This window comes from Perognathus longimembris, chromosome 27 (genome assembly GCF_023159225.1).
Source record: "Perognathus longimembris pacificus isolate PPM17 chromosome 27, ASM2315922v1, whole genome shotgun sequence".
NCBI lineage: Eukaryota > Metazoa > Chordata > Mammalia > Rodentia > Heteromyidae > Perognathus > Perognathus longimembris.
The window spans coordinates 7,453,032-7,468,456 of record NC_063187.1 but is presented as its reverse complement, the minus strand read 5'-3'; the positions used below and the strand labels follow the sequence as shown (position 1 = coordinate 7,468,456).

General features: G+C 64.1%; 1 protein-coding gene across 1 annotated transcript; it reads left to right on the top strand.

The window, feature by feature from the left end:
- Nucleotides 1–8,559: 8,559 nt before the first annotated feature.
- Kcna6 (potassium voltage-gated channel subfamily A member 6) lies at nucleotides 8,560–10,127 on the top strand. Its single transcript, XM_048335133.1, is given in 9 exon segments — nucleotides 8,560–8,790; nucleotides 8,792–8,914; nucleotides 8,916–9,185; nucleotides 9,187–9,243; nucleotides 9,246–9,309; nucleotides 9,312–9,793; nucleotides 9,795–9,834; nucleotides 9,837–9,979; nucleotides 9,981–10,127. Coding segments are annotated over 9 exon segments (1,557 nt in total).
- Nucleotides 10,128–15,425: the final 5,298 nt, after the last annotated feature.

The following is a 15,425-nucleotide window of genomic DNA, read 5'->3' as shown; positions in this document are numbered from 1 at the left end:
GGAATGAGACTAGAAGCCAAAATGAATTTGCCCCAGGTGGAAAGGAAGGGTGAAAAGGGAGGAGAGCCCTAACTCGCAGGGGTGTTTTCCCCAGCGCCTTTCCCTTGAGGAATTCCCACACCCACCGACGGTCAGAGAGACGAGGCTCCTATGGGATTGGTCCCAACTCAATAATAGCAGTAGAGGAGGCACCCGGTGGGAATAAATCCATTTACAATCCTGGTGCCGGCGGCTCGCGCCTGTCACCCCAGCTACTCGGGAGGCTGCTGAGATCTGAGGGTTGCGGGTTCAAAGCCAGCCCAGGCAGGAGCAAGTCCGTGAGACTCTGATCTCTCATGACCTACTAAAAGATTGGAAGTGGTGCTGTGGCTCAAGCGGTAGAGCGCCAGCCTGAAGCCAAAGAGCTCAAGGATAGCGCCCAGGCCCTGAGTTCAAGACCCGTGACCGACCAAAACAAATGTAATCCATCAACAAGGTGCACACTTCTGAGACACACAGACACACTTTCAATCCACCAGTAATCGCTTGATGCCGTTGTAAATTGCTCTGTGTCCTTGTCTATTTTCTTTCCTGTGAAACTGTGTCTGACTGTAGGAGAGGTCTTTGTTTTTTGGGTTTTTTTTGCCAGTCCTGGGGCTTGAACTCGGGGCCTGAGCACTGTCCCTGGCTTCTTTTTCGCTCAAGGCTAGCACTCGGCCACTTGAGCCACAGCGCCCCTTCTGGCCATTTTCTACATATGTGGTGCTGGGGAATCAAACCCAGGGCTTCCTGTAGACGAGGCAAGCACTCTATCACTAGGCCATATTCCCAGCCCCTAGGAGAGGTCTTTGGGTCATTGGGTGCAGGCCCCCCGAGAGGAGCAGGGACACTGGCCTCTCCCGCCTCTCTGTCTCTGTCTCCCCCCTCCCCGTCTCTTCCTCCGTGTGTCTTCCCTCTGTCTCTTCCTGTTTTCCTTGGTCTCTGTGTTTCCTCTGACCCCCTGTCTACCTGTTGGGTTGCCCCAGCCCCCATCAGGGAGAGATGCTAGCTGCTGAAATCGTGAGCCAAAACAGACACACACACCACGCTCCCCCTTTTTAATCTTATTTTAATGTTGCCCCAAGACCAGAACTGGAATTGGGTGCTGGATGCTTTTGCTCATTGGCCAGTGCTCTGCGCACTGAGCACCGGGGCAGCGCTGAGCCGCCCAAGTCACCTTGGCATGTTTGATTTTCTCTTTGCGTGCTAAGCCCAGGATCTGGCCCTGATTACCTTTCCTGCTCTCGCTCGCTTTTCCCCAGAGCCATCTCCCTCATTAGAGCCCTAATTAGGACGACACCGAGTCTGCGGGTGGGGGCAGAGTCCCCGCTCCTCTGCAGAGCTACAAAGGGGGGGGGGGTGGTGGTGTAGCATGCAGAAACAGCTGTGGTATGGATCGTGGAGCCATGGTTGGGAGAACATCTGGATGGAAAATCCAGGCTTGGCGGCTTCCTACCCAGCTATCCCTGGCGTGTGACGCCATTCTTCATGTCCCGATTTTATAATTATGTGGCGGGGGGGGGGAGGGGGGCAGTGGGGAAGCTGAGTCTAACCAGCCCATCTTGGCCAAGTGGTGGACAGGGAATTGGGTCTAACTGGCGCCATCTTGTCTCCGTGGTGGAGGAAGGGGAAGTCCCGCCTCCCAGGTAGGTGATGGGCAGGCCTGAATTCCTAGAGGAAGGGAAGTCCCGCCTCCCGGGTGATGGGCAGGCCTGAATCCCTAGAGGCAGGGGCAGGGACTTGGGTGATGGGTTACTGGAGCTGCCAGTCCCGTGCCTGACCCTATTTAGGGCGCATTCCAGCTCCTGGTCACCATGACGGCCCGCCCGGTCCAACTCTGGGAGTTTGCTGTTGGTCTTTCCTTCCCCTTCCTTCCTCTTCCCCTCCTTCTTCCTTTTCCTCCCCTTCTCTCCTCTCTCCTTCTCCCTTCTCCTCCTCCTCCCTCCCTCCCTCTCCCCCCCTTCTCTCTCCCCCTGCAAGGTGCATCTCAGAGAGAACAACAAAACGCCCCAGGAAGGGAACTATACATTGCGGTTTTCTTTCGTAGATAGTGTATCAAGGAAAGGAGAAGGAAAAAAAAAATACTCCAAAAGAAATAGGCCATTAGAATCAATTAAAAGGAAGAAGAAAAAAAAGCACCAAGCCCTCCCACAGATAAATGGAGTCCATTAGGCTCCGGGTACCCTTGGGGAGGACAGCACTTTGTCTGATGGGGGATGGGGTTGGGGTCTGATAGTAGAACCCAGCCCCCCCCCTTTTATCTGTTCCTTTCTCCTCTAATTGTCCCCCTTCTATTCCCCCCCACCTCCAGTCATTCACACTAATTCCCCTCCTCGAGGATTAGAACGGCAGCCATGACGGGGTGGATTAGAGGAACCCAAGATGGTTGAGAGGAATAAAGCGGATGACGGAGGCCGTCTACAGGAGAATTAAACAGAAGCTGGCCAGAGAAAGGTCCAGACAAATTAAAAAAACCAAACCAAAACACTCGCACCGCCGAGATTGCCATTGGGTGGATGGAGAGCAGGAGACATTATAGTTTATTATTTAATTTTAGGAAGTAAATTCATTATAGTCATTATTTAACTTTAATATCTTTTTTTTTTTTTTTTTTGCTACATGTGCTCGCTCGTTTGGCTTTTCCTTCGTTCAAGGCCCGCGCTGTACTGCTTGAGCCACGGCTCCACTTCTGGCGTTTTGGTGGTTCCAAACCAGCCTGGACAGGAAAGGCCGTGAGGACTCTTTATCTCCAGCCATCACCTACAAAGCTCAAGGACAGTGCCCGGCAGGCCCCGAGTTCAAGCCCCACACTGACAGAAAAAGAAAAGTCTCATGGACTTTCCTGCCCAGGCTGGCTTCGAACTGCCAGCCTCAGAGCTCAGCCTCCTGGGTCGCTCGGATGACGGGCCTGAGCCGCCAGCGGTGCCCAGTGGAATCATAACATCTTGGTGATTAGGTCTGACTTTGTGTACCCCAAGAATTAGGCCCTTCACGTGTCTAGTCTCCTGAGAATCCCCTTCCCCTCACCCCCAAAGTGACAGGCTCCTAAATCGAAGAGAAGAAATCCCATCTCCCCCCCCCCCACCATCTTGCTTGTCTCAGAGCTGATGATTTTATTTGAACAAGTATTTTCTTCTCCCCAAGAGATATAATGAGGTGACTGCGAAATCCCGCCTTTCACCAGTTCAGTTCTGCCTCGGGGAAGGAAAAAAAGAATTAAAAAGCTGCAGGAAGAAACAGGATGATGCCAGCTGCTTTTATGGCCGTCCTGGGGCGGGGGGGGGGGGGTGTGGTGGGGGGGACAGATCCATCTCCATTAAAAGCCCAGCCACTGAGAGCTGTAGCCAGATCTGCACGTCCGCCCGCCCCGCCGGAATTGATCAGCCGCCAGCCGCGAGGCTGCAAGCTGAGTGGGTTGTAATGGTGGCTTTGGGCCACGACCCTCTCTGCGGATGTCTACCAGTTGCTCGTGAGAAGAGTCTCGTCCAGCTGTGGGGGCGGGGGGCGGGGGGGCACGCCTATCATCCCAGCTACTCAGGAGGCTCAGATCCGAGGGCTGTGATTCGAAGCCTACCCTGGCAGGAAAAAGTGAAATAAAAGCTCAGGGAACGGCGTCCAGGCCCTGAGTTCGAGTCCCAGGAGCGGCAAGTCCCATCACTGTGTTGCACTGGGTCTGATGAGAGCCAGTGAGGGGAAGGTGGTTCAGGGGGACACCAATCAGGCCGGGCTCTGGCTGGCCATGGAGACGCGTCTGCGTGCAAACGACCGAGTAATGTGTTGTGTTAACAACTCTCTCGTGGGGGAGAAAGGGAAAGGGGGCCCTCGTCTGTTATGTTCCCCCATTTCCGGGGGTGTAGACGCGCCCATCGGGGCCCATTGTGGACTTGCAGCCATAAGACAACCGGCTCTTCAAATCCCTGGAAATGGAGGCAGGGCTTGGAAGCTACTGTGACTCAGCCCTAGCAAACCACTGTCGGCGGGGAGGGGGAGTGGGGGACGGACAGCTTCTAGGACAGCCATCAAGGGGGGAGGAAGAGCCGTCGGGCTGGGGGAGGAGGGGTGTGTGGAGTGCCTCTTCCTCAGGGGTTTCTTGCTGCTTTCTCCCCTAATCCTTGCATGGTCTCAGGGCACTTCTGGAAGAGCTAGGAAGAGCTCGCCTTCGGGTGGGAGTCATGCCCGTGACCGCGCGTGAGCCCTGCACTGGGGCCAACGATGGCACTGCTGCGATTCCATCCTGATGGAGGAGAAAGTGGGCGCCATATTGATTCAGTTATGAGGTGAAGAATTGGGCGCCCCGTTGATTCAGTAATGAAGAATTGGGCGCCATATTGATTCGGTTATGAGGTGAAGCATTGGGCACCCTGTTGATTCCGTGATGAAGAATTGGGCGCCATATTGCTTCAGTAATGAAGAATTGGGCATATTGGTTTTATGTAACTGGGGTAAAGAATTGGACACCATATTGGTTTTAAATAACTGTGGTAAGGGGTTGGACGTGGTATTGTGTCGGTAACTTGTCCGAAGGAGGGAGGCGTGTTTGTTCATAGCTGGCCTGGAGTCTCTGCTCCACGACCCGGCAGCTGAGTGTCCATCTGTCTGTCCATCTGCCTGTCCGTCTGTCTGTCCGTGTCTCGTTTCTCTGTCTTTCTGCTTCTTTGTCTTTTTTCTCCCATCCAGACCAACCCTTGTGGGGGCTGGTCCCCCCCCCCCGCCCCGGCTCTCCACCAACCCGTGCTTCTCCCTTGTCTAGATCCTGTCCTGGGCTGGTGCCCTGGAAATAGCACCCCCCCCCATATCAAAAAGGGGTACGAGCTGGGTGCTGGCGGCTCACGCCTGTCATTCCTAACTACTGTACTCAGGAGGCTGAGACCTGAGGATTGCAGGTTCAAAGCCAGCCCGGGGAAGGAAAGTCTGTGAGACTCTGATCTCCAGTGAAACCACCAGAAAACTGGAAGTGGCACCAGCCTTCAATTGAGAAGCTCAGGGACGGCACCCAGGTCCACAGTTCAAGCCCCATGACTGACAAAAGCAGGCCTGGGTAGCATGTGGGTGAACAAAAGCGTCCCCCCGCAATAGGTGCACCCCAGAAATCTCACCTCCAAATGCGCTGGGGGCTCCCTACCCGCCCTCCCGGATTGCGTTTTCTGTCATCAGGAGCCTGGCTCTCCCCCCTCCCCCCCTGCACATTGTCTGGGAGGAAATGAACCCCCCTCCCTTCCAACCCCTCCCCCCCTCCCCCCCCCCCGCCACCACTGACACCAGGCCATTTACTGGCTTCCCGAAGTGAGCTGGGGAATGAATATTTTATGAAAGGGCCATTACACATGATTTGCTCCTTGGAGTGAGTTAGAAACTGTAGTTAAGAAAGAGAGAGAGGAGTTACCGGGGTCTGGAGGGGTGGGGGAGGAGGAGGAGGAGGAGGAGGAGGAGGAGGAGGAGGAGGAGGAGGAGGAGGAGGAGGAGGAGGAGGAAAGTCCATGAGACGCTGATCTCCAAGGAACCAGCAAAAAGCTGCAATTGGAACTGTGGCTCAAGCGGTGGAGCGCCAGCTCTGAACAAAGACGTTCAGGGACAGCACCGGGCCCCGAGTTCAAGTTCCAGGACTGACACACACACACACACACACACACACACACACACACACACACACACCATTCCTCCATAACAAAGACTCCGGACAACCAAGCATTGCATGGCATTCCTGCCGCCATTGCTATCTATGGCCACGGGACTCCGTGTCAGGTCCTCTGTTCTAGAACATTCCCGTGGCCTCCACAGCCACAGTCTCAGGACCAGCTGTCCTTTCCTTTTGGCTGAGGTAAACAGAGCTCCGGGGGGAACTTTCCCACTGGTCACTCCATATTGGATTTCAGACGAGACCGGGATCCCTGCTGCTTACCACACTAGGGGGCTGGAAGCCCGGGCCCCCAGCCGTCCATGTGTTCTGGAAAGTTCCAAGAGGGCCAGGGAGACTGGGGAAGCGCGGCGGCCATGGAAAGGCGGGGGACGGTCCCTGGAAGGTTCTGGAGAATGGATTTCTCGGGTTCCGTGACCAAGTGGACTGAAGATGCAATGGGCAGATTATCTGATTTAAAAAAAAAAAAAAATCCTTTTTTTTTGGTCGGTCCTGGGGCTTGAACTCCGGGCCTGAGCCACAGCGCCGCTTGCAGCTTTTTTTTTTTTTTTGCTGGTTCACGGGAGATCAGAGTCTCACGGACTTTCCTGCCCGGGGCTGGCTTTGAACCGCCATCCTCGCTGGGATGACAGGCGGGAGCCACCAGTTGCCCAGCTTGTATTGATTGTTGGTTTCCTTTACTCCCCCCCCCCTGTTTTGTTTTTGTTTCCTGGTTTGTTTGTTGGAATGGAGCAAACTTTTTTTTTTTTTTTGCCTGAAGTGTAAATTGCTTAATTACAGAGCCTGGAAATGGGGAAAACGATCACCTTGCCGGAGCAGCGGCGGCAGAGACGCGGGCAGGAGGAAAGCCGTGCTGGGGAGCTCATTTCCTCGGTGGGGAAACTGAGGCCCAGAGGGGCCCATGTCACCCGACTCAGGAGGAATGGTCCCGGGTCTCCTGACATCCCCGGAGACTCAGGAGGCTGACGGCTGAGGATGGAGGTTCAAAAGCCACCCCCCCCCAGTCCCCCCAGGCAGGAAAAGTCCCGGGAGATTCCTATCCCTAAAGGAACTACCAGAAAACCCAAGCGGAGCGGTTCCTCCTCCTCCTTTGCTGTCCAAGCCAGTAGCATCCATTCCCCGGGGAGGCAGGGAGCAAAGGCTTCTGGGAGTGTGTTTTCCTGGGCCCGGTCTCCCATGGCACTGTCTTCTAGATGTTTCTTCAGTGGGGGCTCCCCCCCCCCACCACCCCCAGGTGCACGGGGCTCGCTCGGAGCTCTTGCCCGTTCCTCCTGGCCACCCAGGAGATGGGAAGCCTCTGGGGCTGGAAGCTGGGCCAGGGTGGAGGGCAGGAAGGCTTGTGAATTTCTAGCAAAAACCCCGGCGGGAGGCGCGGCTCAAGTGGCGGAGCACCAGCTTGGGAGCCGGCCAACCCAGGAGGGGGGGAGGGGATGCAGTCAGTTCCAGCCACCCCACCGCCCCGTGAGCGTCAGTTGGCATGGAAGGGCTGGAAGGGGCGGCGGGGTGGCCAGGTGTGGGGGTGGGGGCTTTGTCATCCACAGAGCCTGAGAGTTCAAGACCCCCCCACCCCCCCACCCCCCCACCTGCCCTCCTAGGTGTGCCAAGGGAAATTTCCCACCACCCCGGGGAGGGGGGGAGGGCGGGGAGGGGTGGACATGTCAATTTGGAGGCCCCCCTCCCGAGGGTTTATGGGGGGGGCGGTGGGTGGGAAATGAAGGACTCTTTCATTTCTAGAGATTGGTCTCCGCAGCGGCAGCGGGTGCGGGGGGGTGGGGGGGGGCTCTGTCCAGGGCCAGGCACCCATCGGCTTCTGAATGGGGGTGGGGGGGGTGGGGTGGGGGGTGGGGGGGGAGGCGGGCGGGGGGCTGTGGCTGGTGGCTGCCGCCATGGACAGGTGAGGTGTGGGTTCTGGGGGGGGGTTGATCACGTTGCAGGGTGGGAGGGGGTGTGGCGCTGGGGTGCTGGCGCCCTCTGATTTGGGGGGGACCCCACCCCACCCCACCCCACCCCACCCCACCCCCAGGCCCTGTGCCCTGGAGAGCGCGGGAAAGGGGGCCGGCCGGGGTGGGGGGCGGGGGATGGGGGGGGGGGCCTGCGCCCCGCGCCCCGCGGACGGGCAGCCCGGGCCGGGGCCGGGGGGTGGGGGTGGGGGCGGGGGTGGGGGCGGGGAGGAGGGCGGGGCCTGCCACGTCACGCGTGGAGTGAGCGCGGGAGGGAGGGCCGAGCCTGGCACCGGGCAGCGCCGGGCTCGGGGCGGGGAGGGCGGGGAGGGCGGGCGGGGAGGCGGCGCCGCCCCCGAGCCGCCCCGCGTCCCCCGCGCCCCGCGCGCCCCGTGCGGACTGCGAGCCCGAGCCCCGAGCCCCCGCGGGCGGCGGCCGAGCTGCGCGGGTCCCGGCGGGCGGGCGATCGGCGACCTTGGCCGCAGGAACCGAGCCGGGCCGGGCGCGGGGGGCGGGGGGGGGGGCGCGCGGGGGACCCCGAGGCGCCGCGGGAGGGGGGCGGGGGGGGGGGGCGCGCGGGGGGACCCCGAGGCGCCGCGGGAGGGGGGCGGGGGGGGGCGCGCGGGGGGACCCCGAGGCGCCGCGGGAGGGGGGCGGGGGCGGGGGGGGGGCGCGCGCGGGGCCTCGGGTCGCCATCGGGCGCGGCCCCCGCCCTCCCCACCGCCCACCCCCACCCCGGGGACCCGCGTGGCCCCCGTGCGCGGTGCCGGCCATCGGGGGGGCGGGGAAGACGCGCGGATCGCCCCCCCCCCAACACCACCACCACCACCACCTCTCCATCCACCCCCGGACCGGGGCCGCCCGCAGGTCAGATCGCCCGGCCCCACCCTAAGGGGAGGGAGGGAGGGGGGGGGGACCCCTGAGATCGGAGCCCCGGGGAGGGCGCAGGGGGAGGAGGAGGAGGCCATGAGGTCCGACGGGGAGGCCCGGGGCCCCGAGGCCGTGGAGGAGGAGGAGGAGGGGGGGGACGACCAGGGCTGCTGCGGCGGCGACCGCCTGGTGATCAACATCTCGGGGCTGCGGTTCGAGACCCGGCTGCGCACGCTGTCCCTCTTCCCGGACACCCTGCTGGGGGACCCCGCCCGCCGCGTCCGCTTCTTCGACCCCCTGCGCAACGAGTACTTCTTCGACCGCCACCCGGCCCAGCTTCGACGCCATCCTGCACTACTACCAGTCGGGGGGCCGCCTGCGCCGGCCGGTGCACGTCCCCCTCGACGTGTTCCTGGAGGAGATCCGCTTCTACCAGCTGGGGGACGACGCCCCTGGCCGCCTTCCGCGAGGACGAGGGCTGCCTGCCCGAGGAGGGCGACCGCGAGAAGCCCCTGCCCCGACGGCCCTTCCAGCGCCAGGTGTGGCTGCTCTTCGAGTACCCCGAGAGCTCGGGGCCCGCCCGGGCCGTCGCCATCGTGTCCGTGCTGGTCATCCTCACGTCCATCGTCGTCTTCTGCCTGGAGACCCTGCCTCAGTTCCGGGCTGAGGGGCGAGGCGGGGCGGGGGACCCCGGGGTGTCCCCGGTGACCCAGGGCAGCCGGGGGGGAGGAGGAGGAGGAGGAGGAGGAGGAGGGCGGCGTAGGCGTCGGCGGCGATCTTTATCTCTTCCCCCCGGGGGCCGGGGGGGGCCGCCGCCGCCCTCCCTCCCCGGGGGCTCGCTCTTCACCGACCCTTCTTCGTGGTGGAGACGCTGTGCGTGGTGTGGTTCACCTTCGAGCTCCTGGTGCGCCTCTCCGCCTGCCCCAGCAAGCCGGCCTTCTTCCGGAACCTCATGAACCTCATCGACGTGGTGGCCATCTTCCCCTACTTCATCACGCTGGGCACCGAGCTGGCGCAGCAGCAGGGGGGGGCCCGGGACGGCGGCGTCGGGGGGCAGAACGGGCAGCAGGCCATGTCGCTGGCCATCCTGAGGGTGATCCGGCTGGTGCGGGTGTTCCGCGTCTTCAAGCTGTCCCGCCACTCCAAGGGGCTGCAGATCCTGGGCAAGACGCTGCAGGCGTCCATGCGGGAGCTGGGGCTGCTCATCTTCTTCCTCTTCGTCGGCGTCATCCTCTTCTCCAGCGCCGTCTACTTCGCCGAGGCCGACGACGAGGACTCGCTCTTCCCCAGCATCCCCGACGCCTTCTGGTGGGCCGTGGTCACCATGACCCACCGTGGGCTACGGGGACATGTACCCCATGACGGCGGGCGGAAGATCGTGGGGTCCCTGTGCGCCATCGCCGGGGTCCTCACCATCGCGCTGCCGGTGCCCGTCATCGTCTCCAACTTCAACTACTTCTACCACCGCGAGACGGAGCGGGAGGAGCGGGGCCGCTACACCCACGTCACGTGCGGCCCGGCCCGCGCCCGACCTCCGGGCCGCCGACCACGGCCCCGCCAGGCCCGAGCCCCCCGACGGGGCCCCCCGAGATCGGAGGCCCAGCTGCCTCCCCGCCCCGCCCCGGGCCCACGCCCCCGAGAGGAAGGGGCTCACCGAGGTCTGACGGCTTCCCCCGCGTGTCCCCCCCCCCCGTGGACTTAGCACCCGGCACCCCAAGACCGGACGCAGAACCCCCCGGGGCGGGGGGCGGTGCCGTCAACCTCGGGTGCTTGGCGGATCGCCGTCGCCATCCACGTGACACGCCGGAAACTTCCACGGCCGCGTGTGCGCGCGTGTGCGCGTGTGCACGCACAAGCATCCGCGTGGTGGACAAGAAACACCTCCCCGCCCGGCTCAACCCCCGGCTCAGGACTTGTGCTGTCTCCGGAACGGTACCGGGATCTTGCCACGCCTGGCCGCGTGGGTGGGTGGGTGGGTGTTGTGTGCGGGGGGGGGGGGGCTGGCCTGTGACCCCCCCCCCCCGGCCTGTGACCCTCCACCCCCGGCCTGTGACCCCCTTGGTAACTGGGTAGGAGAGTCTGGAGGGTTGGAAGCAATGCAGAAGGGCTTGCTGATGGGTCATAGGCTCTCGCGGCTGCCAATCATCCCCCACCCTGGGCAGGAGGGCGGGGCCTGCTGGATTGCTTCCAGCTGTGGGTGCACACTGGTCCTGGAGTTTGGGGGGAGTTCTCCCCACGAGGGTCCCTCCCTCCCTCCCTCCCTCCCTCCCTCCCTCCCTCCCTCCCTCCCTCCCCCTGTTGAGCTGGCAGGAAGGTCCCCTTCTCACAAGTGCCTTCCTGTGCAATTGGAAAGTGGGGTCACCCAGCCAGAGGAAGTAGAGCCCAGGCGGCGGGCCAGACCCCAGAGCTCAAGCCGGGGACCCCCCCCCCACCTTGTGAGGGACCGTCCACTGCCAGGGACAAACGACAGGCTGTTCTCCCTCCCCCCCACCCTTCCAGACCCCCCCCCTCCTCCTCCCTCCCCTCCCACGACCTTCCCCGGGGTCGGGCTGGGAATGGCCACCCCCACCCCACCGCCCCCTCCTTCCCTCCTTCCTTCCTTCCGAGTCGGGGTCTCGGCTGAGCTGCGCTGTCCTCAGCGGGGGTGCGAGTCCATCCTCTCTCTCTTCTCTAAGACTCTCGAGGAAGAAGAGTTTTGTTCCTTTTTTTTTTTTTAAGTTGTTTTTTTTTGTTTCCCCCTTCGTCGGCCGTGGGCTTGAACTCGGGGCCCGGGCGTGGTGCCGTCCCTGAGCTCCCTGTGTTCGAGGCTGGCGCCCGACCCCTCGAGCCGCCACGCCGCCCCCCGTCTCCCGGCGGTGCGTTGGAGGTCAGAATCGCCCAGGCCTTCCTCGCCCCGGCCGGCTGGCTGGCTTTGAACCCCCATCCTCAGATCTCGGCCTCCCGAGGGGCTCAGGACGGCCGGCCTGAGCTACGGGGGCGCCTGACGCTTGGATTTATTTATTTATTTGGGGGGCGATTGTACCAGGGACAGTCGGGCCTTGGCGGGTTCGCCTGAGGGCGAGAGGCCCTGTCCCCCCCTCCCCCCTTCCCCTCCCTCCTCCCGGTGAGTGACAGGTCACAGTCTGGATTCTTCCCCCCCACACACACCCCCACCCCCGAGGCCCCGCAGGGTAACGTTGGCGTGTGGGGTCCTTCTCCGCGCCTCAGTTTCCCCTCCCGGTCAATGGGAGCACTCCCGCCTTCCTCCACCTCGTGGAATGGATCGGATTCTTAGCTTCATCCTCTCCCCGCCCGCCTCCCCCCCCCACATCATGGACCTCCATCCCCCTCCCCCTCCACCCCCCACCCCCCACCCCTGCAAAATCCGCCCGGGGGTCGAGCTTCGACCTCATACCTGCGAGGATAGGTACCTCCCCCTCCCCCCCCCCCATAGGCTATCCTCCCCCCCCCCCAAATCTCTTTGGGAATGAATCCCCTCATCTGGGGCCGAGGGTGGGAACCTGAGTGTGTGCGTGTGCGTGTGTGTGCGCACGCGCGCGTGTGATATTACCGCCCTCTCCTCCCCAAAGCCCACGGGACCCCGGCCTGTCCGAGCACGCCTGCCTGCAAGTCAAGGCTTGGAGAGACCGCGGGCTGGGCCTCCCCCACCCCGTGCCCTCCCCCCCACCCTGTGCCCGCCCTCCGGTCTCCATAGCAACCTCCCAGACCCCTCTCCTGGCCTCGGGGAAATGGGGGGATGAGAAGCAGAGGGGTTCACCCCTCTGGATGCAAGCAGTAGGTCTCCCGACCCTTCCCCCCTCTTCCCCTGTTACCCCCCTCTCCTCCTCCCCCGTCCCCACCCCCACCCCTCCAAGTCCCCCCCCCCCCGCAGACTCCAAGGCTACGCCCCTCGCTCCCCCCCACCCCCCCCAGCCAACATCCATCCGGTGTCGCTGATCTTTTTTTTTAATGGGGAGGGGGGGCACTGTGGAGAGAAAGAACATTCCAGTGTGTTCCCCCCCCCCAAACCAAGCATTCCGCCCCCGGGAGGGAAATCAGACCTCCTGACTCTCCTACCACCCCCGGAGTGGGGGGGGCCTGGCGTGAAGAATCCCGCCCGCCCCACTCCCCCCACCCCCCCGACCTCTGGCCCCCACCACGGATGCCAAGCGCCGGCCATCGCGAGATCCGCACCCCCCCCAGCCCGTCATGGCCGTCCTGACCGAGGCCCGGGGTCCCCCAGGAGCCGGGAGGGACGGCTGGACGTCGGTCTGTCTCGGAGGTAGGTGGGTGAGGGGGGAGGGGGAGCCTGGCGCCTGACCCGGCCCTCCAGGACTTGGGGTGCTGGCTGATGGGGGGGTGGGGGGGGCGGGAAGCATGGGAGGCTCTTTTCATCTCTCCCGTACTCCACCTGTGGCGCTCCTGCCCCTCCCTGCCCCCCCTCCCCCCCATGCTGCCCTCCCTCTTGGCCATTGGAGGGCGGGGTGGGTTAGGAAGTGTTCCCCCCCCCAAATGTCATCCTCGTGTGGGAATGAGGGAGAGGGAGAGGGAGGGAAGGAGGAGGGAGAAGAGGGAGGGGGAGGACTCAGGCAGGGAGGGAACGGGGGGGGGAGAAGGGGCCGGGTCCGTCTTGGCCCCCCCCTTTGGAGGGCAGTGTGGGGGGTGGGGGGGGTTGCCCGTCCCCGGCTCCCTTCCCTCAACCTTGAAGACATTGCAGAAGGGCAGGCAGGGGCCCTCCCCCTCCCCTCCCCCCCGCCCCCCCCCCCCCCCGCCGGCTTCATTCTGGGGCGGGAGGACGAATGTCAGGAAAGGGGGGGGGTGGGGCTGGCAGAATGACCGCCACGTCGACTCCCCACGGCACCGGATTGGGGTGACGGTCCTCCCTTCTGCCCGTGAACCTTACGGGGGGGGGGGTGGCGGTGGGGGTGAGCTTGCTCGAGGGGTGCCTCTGTGTTGATCCCCCCCCCAAACAAACAAACAACAACACCACCCTACAATCAGCCCGGCCCTGGTGGCTGGGGGGCGGGGGGGGCGGAGGTTGGAGGCTCGCCAGCCAGCCTGCGCTAGTGTCAGCGCACACACACACACACACACTCACACTCACAGGGATCATCACCCGGCCCCCCCTCCCCTCCCCCCCCCCCCCCCGCCTCAGTTTCCCTGGCAGTGGCTGATGCAATCCGGCCTTGAGGACCCACGGAGGAAGCCGGAGGCCCTCGGCCAGGCCTGGGGTTGGGCTTCTGTTACCACCCCCCCGTCCCCCCACCCTCTGGGGTGTCTGATAACCCCCCCCCCGGGCCCCCCGGTCCCCTTTGCTCTTCCCCTCCGCCCCCAGGCCTCTCCACGAGCCTCCCCTCCCCCCCGTAGCGGGTTCTCGGTCTCCTCTCTCTCTCTCTCTCTCTCTCTCTCTCTGTGGTTAGGGATTGATCTCCATTATTCACCGAGGACTCAAGGAGAAATTGTTTCCCTTCGGGGATGACGGCCTGGTAGGCCTGCTTCCCTTGCCCCTAGGAAAACATTCCGGAACCTTCCGTCACCCTCGTCAAGGAGCCCGGGCGAGGCCCCGGCTCTTTTCTTCCGTGACAGCCGTGTGCGTGTGTGTGTGTGCGCGTGTGTGTGCGCGTGTGTGTGTGTGTGTGTGTGTGTGTGTCGGTGTCGGTCCTGGGGGGACTTGAACTCGGGGCCTGGGCGCCGCCCCTGAGCCTCTCTGTGCTCCAGGTCAGCGCTCGGGCTCTGCGCCTGGCTTTTTGCCCCCCCCCCCCGTTTCCTGCAGGGTTGTGGACGGGGGCGGGGGGTGGGGGTCGGCAGCCCTCCCCCCCCGGGGACCCCAGCCTGGCCCCCGGGTTGAACGCAGAGGCGTCGGGGCCTCTGCAGGCTGTGCCCAGTCTCAGCTCCCCCCCCCCCGTCCAGTGGGGAGGGTCGGGGTGCTGACCCCACGGGCCGCCCTAGGCGGCTGGGTGACGGGTTCGGAACACGCGTGTCCGAGCCGCTGGGGGGGTGGGGAGTTTTCTGGGGGGCGTGGGGGCTGGGGGGGGCAGGGACCGGCTGAGCCTGAGGCGACATGGGGAATCCCCGCACCAGAGCCCAGGGAGCCGCCCGCCTTCCGGAAGCAAACCGCCCCTCCTGCTGTGCCCTCCCCTCCTCTCTGTACTGCCCCGCCCTGCCCTGCCCTGCCCCCCTGCCCTCCCCTGTCCTCCCCCTCCCCTGCCCTCCTCTCCCCTCCCCTGCCCTCCCCCTCCCCTCTCCTGCCCTCCCATCCCCTCCCCTGCTCTGCCTTCCCCTGCCCTCCCATCCCCTCTGCTGCCCTGCCCTCCCCTGCCCTCCCATCTCCTCTTCTGTCCTCCCCTCTCCTCCCCTCCCCTCCCCTCCCCTCCCCTGCCCTCCCCCTCCCCTCCCCTCCCCTGCCCTTCCCTCCCCTCCCCTGCCCACCCCAGCCCTGCCCTCCCATCTCCTCTTCTGTCCTCCCCTCCCCTGCCCTGCCCTCCCCTCCCCTGTCCTCCCCGCCCCTGCCCTCCCCTCCCCTCCCCTGCTCTCCCCTGCCCTCCCCTCCCCTCCCCTCCCCTCCCCTGCCCTGAGCTCCAGCCTGGCTGCTGGTTCAGGTCCTGTCTCGCTGACATTGTCAGGTGAACCCTGGCGCCGTAGCATCGCGGCTGGAAACTGGGGGGCGCAGGAGGGCGGAAGGCGGCTACGCACGCTCACGCACATGCACACGCACGCACACGCACACACACGCACGCACACGCACGCACACACTGACCTTCAGCCCCTGAGCCCGGCCCCTTCCCTGTGAGGCCCGGTCAGCTCCCGGGGGGGGGGGAGAGGAGCCCTCACCCCCACCCCCGACCCCACCACACCCCCCCAGCCCACCGCGTCCCCTCCAGCGGGAGGGGCGGAGGCCTCAGGAAGTCCCTCCCTCTGTCCCTCCATGAGCACCTCCGACCGTGTACAGCTTCCAGGGAAGTCGGGAGCCCGGGCACCGTGAC